Source organism: Gastrolobium bilobum, unplaced genomic scaffold (assembly GCF_033153095.1).
Source record: "Gastrolobium bilobum isolate Gb01-03AN ecotype WA unplaced genomic scaffold, APGP_CSIRO_Gbil_v1 utg10062, whole genome shotgun sequence".
In the NCBI taxonomy this organism is placed as follows: domain Eukaryota; kingdom Viridiplantae; phylum Streptophyta; class Magnoliopsida; order Fabales; family Fabaceae; genus Gastrolobium; species Gastrolobium bilobum.
The window spans coordinates 42502-48087 of NW_026898329.1; the positions used below are offsets into that span (position 1 = coordinate 42502).

The 5586-nt window shown below is 41.2% G+C and overlaps 1 protein-coding gene across 1 annotated transcript; it reads right to left on the bottom strand.

The window, feature by feature from the left end:
* Positions 1–2122: 2122 nt before the first annotated feature.
* On the bottom strand, positions 2123–5157 carry LOC133314955 (uncharacterized protein At5g01610-like). The gene is made up of 3 exons (XM_061516502.1): positions 3569–5157; positions 2924–3495; positions 2123–2464 (listed from the first exon to the last, which is right to left on the bottom strand). Exon 1 carries the CDS (start codon positions 5106–5108, stop codon positions 4623–4625), a length of 486 nt encoding a protein of 161 aa, XP_061372486.1. The 5' UTR covers positions 5109–5157; the 3' UTR covers positions 2123–2464; positions 2924–3495; positions 3569–4622.
* Positions 5158–5586: the final 429 nt, after the last annotated feature.

Consider the following 5586-nt stretch of genomic DNA (forward strand, 5'->3'; position numbering starts at 1 on the left):
AACTTATAACCTACTTTCTAAATAGGTTTTTTTAAAAGTCTAAGCCTGTTTTATTTAACTATTTGTAATAGGCCAAGCCTAGCCTAATATAGACTAGTCCATAGGCTCATGTAGGCCGGTATAGCCCATTTACACCCCTAGTCTGGAGGGTAATTGATCCATAACTTATCTGGAAGCTTGGGAGAATCCAAGATGAAGTTAGCCAACCAATATGCACACATGTTGCCTTCTCTATGTGTGTGTTGTAAAAGAACCCGCCAATCTTTCCTCAACCATGTCCGTATACGAGATATCAACTTAACCTCACGGACTGTTGCACCACACTTGGTGAGCCTAGTGATTTCCAATAAGGAATCACTTTCTAAAATAATATTACGAAACCCTGCATTCCAAGCTGCTTCTAAGCCCCTAAGCATTCACCAAAGCTCAGCTCTGAAAGACAGACAGAAGCCCAATCTAAAAGAAAAACCTTCAATCCATTTTCCTTACGCATTTCGAATCACACCTCCACAGACCGGCCGCGGACTTGTTTACTGCGAACATGTTTATGCTGGACCTTAAAGGAGCATATGTAGTCTTGGGGGTTCAATGGCTGGCAATCATTGGGCCTATTATTACCGAATATTCCTAGATGATCATGACATTCGACCATATTGGCTCCACTGTCATCTTACATGGTGATCATACCATTTCTCCTACACCAATTTCCAAAGCCCAACTTCACAAACTCGTGGCACATGATTCAGTTTCCTCCTGTCTCATATGCCTTACCAGCACCTCTTCCACTCCTGCACCACCACATCTAGCCTCGCAAACCTCTTTACCCATACAAAAAGTTTTGTCTCAATTTCAAGGTGTTCAGTACTCCAAATTCCTTACCTCTTGATCGCGCCTCAAATCACCATATTAACTTGTTCCCTGATCCTAAACCTGTCCAAGTTCACCCATATAGATATCCTTATTTCCAAAAAACGGAGATTGAACGAATGATGGGAGAAATGTTAGAGACTGAAGTGATTTAACCTAGTCAATCCCCTTTCAGTTCTTTAGTCCCACTAGTCCCCAAAAAAGAAGGTACATAGCGTTTTTATGTTGATTATCGTGCCCTCAATGCCATCACATTTTCGAATAAATTTTCTATTCCTACATTGGTTGAATTACTGGACAAACTACATGGTGCACAAATATTTTCCAAGCCCGACCTCAAATCAGGGTATCACTAGATTAAAACGAATCTGCATGATGTGCACAAGACGACATTTAGAACCCATAATGGGCATTTCAAATTCCTTGTTATGCATTTTTGGTCTTTCTATTGCACTATCCACTTTCCAGGGAACCATGAATCACATCTTTACACGATTTTTGATGCATTTTTTTGTTATTTTCTTTGATGACATCCTCGTCTATAGCCCTTCTCTTCAGGCACATGAAGATCATTTGATATAAGTGCTGCAAACACTTCGTCATCACCAGTTCTTTTTAAACTAACGAAATGTTCATTTGCTATGCATGAAATTCAATTTCTTGGCCACATTATCTCTGCTGCAGGTGTCTCACCTGACCCATCAAAGGTCCAAGCATTGTGTGATTGGCCCATTCCTCAATCTGTGACCCAACTTCGAGCTGTCTTGGGACTGTCAGGATACTATCGATGTTTTATTAAGGGTTATGCAATGGTTGCCACTCCGCTAACAGACTTGTTATCCAAAGACACCTTTGTATGGACAACAACAACTGATCACACTTTTGCCTCAATAAAGCAATTACTACTGCGCCAATTCTTGCCTTACCCAACTTCACACTGCCATTTGTTCTGGAAACGGATGCATCTGCAGTGGGCATAGGAACAATATTATTGCAAGCAGGACACCCCATTGCCTTCTTCATTCATAAGCTCTCCAAGATCATGCAGTCTAAATCCACCTACTTTAGGGAAATGCACACCATTGCCTCTGTCATAGTAAAGTGAAGACAATATCTTTTGGACACATCTTTTATCATCAATACTGGCCACCAGAGTATGCATCACTTAATGTCACAAATGATCAAAACTCCAGACCAGCAACAATTTCTCGCGAAATTATTGGGATTTAATTATTCCATTCAGTATAAATCCGAAAAATGTAATGTTATGGCCGACACGTTATCACATCAACCGAAGGGAGCTCCATGAGTTTTTCCCCTGAGTTAATGGTGATCAGCGTTCATGTTCAGAGTACAGTCCAATTATATAGTTACAACATGACACTCACGCTACTCAAATTTTACAGGGTTTATAATTTGATCCTTCAAAATGGCCACATTAGCAGTTGCGCAATGGCTTGTTGTTTCACCGGAATCGCTTGTGCCTCCCTGCTACGTCGTCCTTAGTGCCTATCCTGCTTCATGAATTTCACTCTTCAAAAGTTGGCGATCACGCTGGAGTTCGATGAACCCTGTTGCGTCTGGGTGCCAAGTTTACCTGGAAAAATGTCAAACGTGATGTTCACAAATTTGTTCACCAATATGGAATATGTCGGAAAAGTAAATCCTCGAACCACTCACCCTATGGCCTCCTACAACCGCTACCCATCCCTAAGGCCATTTGGTCTGAATTATCTATGAATTTCATTACCCATTTACCGCACTTTGCTGGGTTCACAAATATATTGGTTGTAGTGGATAGACTAACCAAATGGGCCCGTTATGCTGCCTTACCTACCAAATACTCAGCTACTAAGGTGGCCCAAGTTTTTTGGGATACTGCGGGAAAGCTCCATGGACCTCCCAAATCAATTGTATCCAAGAAAGACATATCTTTCTTAGTGAATTTTAGAAAACCTTATTCACACTACAAGGGACAATCTTACACTTTAGTTTCGCATATCACCCGCAATCTGACGACCAGAGGGAGAGGGTAAATCGCAATTTAGAACAATACCTGAGGTGTTTTGTCTACGAGAACCCGTCAACTTGGCACCAGTTTTTGAGCTGGGCTGAGTTCCATTACAATACCGCTCATAATCGATCCTCGGGTACTTTACCCTTTCAGGCCACTCACCACCATGTCTTCTGGAATACACTTTGGGATCCACTCCGATTGAGGCATTGGATTTGGTCCTTCAGTAACGCTCCATGATTGAAACAAAGTTTACGCAAGGCACAAGCTTTGATGAAAATTCAAGCATGTTGAAAAAGAAAAGATATCACCTTTCAAGAGGGGGATCTCGTGCTACTGAGACTTCAACCTTTTCGTCAACTATCTGTCCACAGGAGGTCATGCCACAAACTTAGTCTGCATTTTTATGGCCCGTTTGAGGTTTCGGAGCACATTGGTAGTGTAGCATACCGTCTTCGGTTACTAGAAGGCTCTCGCGTTCACCCCATCTTTCATGTTTCATTGTTGCGGCTATTTTTTCCAAGGAGTCAGTACTCTATTCATGATCTAGCCTCGGATCTCCATAGCACACCACCAGTGCATACCCCGGCAGCCATCATCTCTCGTTGGACAATCTGGAAACAGGGACGGCAGCCATTTATAGCTGGAGAATTAGGAATATGTAAGGCTTCACTTTTGCGGGAATACCTTTGACCATCTGAGTTTCTTGTGTCCCTGGTTTGGCGCTGGCATCGATGACGACACAGAATTGCTGTGATATACTGATATTTGCTATGATAATGCATGTCCTTTCATAATTCCACTCACAGATTTCTCATCTATTAGTACACAAACGGATTGGAACTCAGAAGAGAAAGGTATTGGAAATTTTATGAAATGAAAGTTGATTTTATCATACACGCAAGTTGATCAGCACATTTAATTTAAATAACTAACCGATAAAAGGATAGAAACACAAATTGTTCACACAATTCCAGTCCTAACTTATCCTTTTAAGTAGTTCAAATACTAACTTATCCCTAATAAAGGGAGCCGGGAAATCAATGAGGGCATTACCACTAAGCCCTCATGGTCACAAAGTATTAGTTAATCCCACTTCCAATAATAGTTGGTGATAATAGCATCGATATTCCAGCTATCCATGACAAAACGTTTCAGCTCACAAATGGCATATCACAAAAACCAAATGACTTCGAGGATGAACACAAGGTAGACGAATTTATAAAAAGACCCCTTCCTTTTAAGGTCTGCTTCCTAGGATTGCACAATGTCCAAACAATTAAACATATGATATGATGAGCGAAAATTAATAATACTCTGTAAAGGTAATATTGTTCAATCACCGTAACAAGCGTCCAATTGGCCATTGCTTCACTTGCTAAACTCAAACCATTTGTACAACAATTTGAACCAAATTGAGAGAAAGAGAAAAAGAAAGAGGACTGCAAAACATTAATACCTCTAAACAAAACATATCACAAAAGCGTTTTCTATCATACAAAATAAAGGGGGACAAATCACAATTTACCCTAAACTAGATTGTACTTCGCGGTTTGCATACAACGATTAACAGAAAAAGGAAAAAAATAAATATAAAATTAAACAATAAATGCGCATATAACAGTAACAATCACCAGGAATGTAAAATCTAATTATTAATCAAGATCCACGACCATGAATCACAATAATTGGCATGAGAAAACAGTTTTCTTTCATATATAAAAACAAAAAATCTAATTTTCTAGGTTGAGGAGGAAAGGGAGGGGTTTTCTAATTTGAGTTTCCTTATTCGGAAATCATCGCAATCCAAACCGCAACCGCACTGTGGGGAGACGAAGAAATTATCTAAGGGAAAAGAGGCGGAGGCGACGCCGACGGAAAAATCGAGTTCGTCGCCGTTCCGAACAACCTCGAGAATGTTGACCCAAAAGAAGAGCACCTTGACGCTCACACCACTGAGATCGGTGAGCCTGTTCTCTGATATGTGGCCGCTGATGGTTGATTTGTAACTCAACTTGTACGAACCCTCCAACGAGAAACTGCAGGAACCGTTCAGATACGCACGAAATTTGCCGTTTGATTCGTCCAGTTCGTAGCCCGTCACTCCTTTTGGGAGAATACCCTCCGGAAAGTGGTATCCCGCCAGCGCCTCGTACGCCGTCGAGGCTCCGGAGGAGCTCAGCGGCGACGACAGCACGATGAGGAGGAGAACGGCGACGATAGACATGATCTGTTAATAGAATTGAATTGAAGTTTGAGACTCTGGTGTGGTTTCGTTTATTATGTTTCCAATGAGAAGAACAAAACGTCGCGTTTCGTTACATGAGACTGGTTGGTGGGCCACGTGTTAATAGGTTGTATCCAGAAAGACCATGAGATGGATAGACGGTGTTGATTGCCTCGCCCAGTAATCTCCAACTCTAATCACATAAGTCACCGTTTGTTTCTCGGTGGAGTTTAAGTTGGTTGGCATCTTAAAATTGAGGATGTAGGGACCACCGATGCACCGCTGCTTGACCACGAGGGTGTATTAAAAATAAAAAAATAATAAAAAAATATTATCAGAATGGGTATGTCACTATGTCTTATAAATATGGGCATGTTATATGCACTCATTTCACATGTCGTTTCATGTGGAAATTGGAATGCTGTTAAAATTTTTTTATCTATGAGTGTGGCGTGAGCGGGACAGCATATTCCCTCAC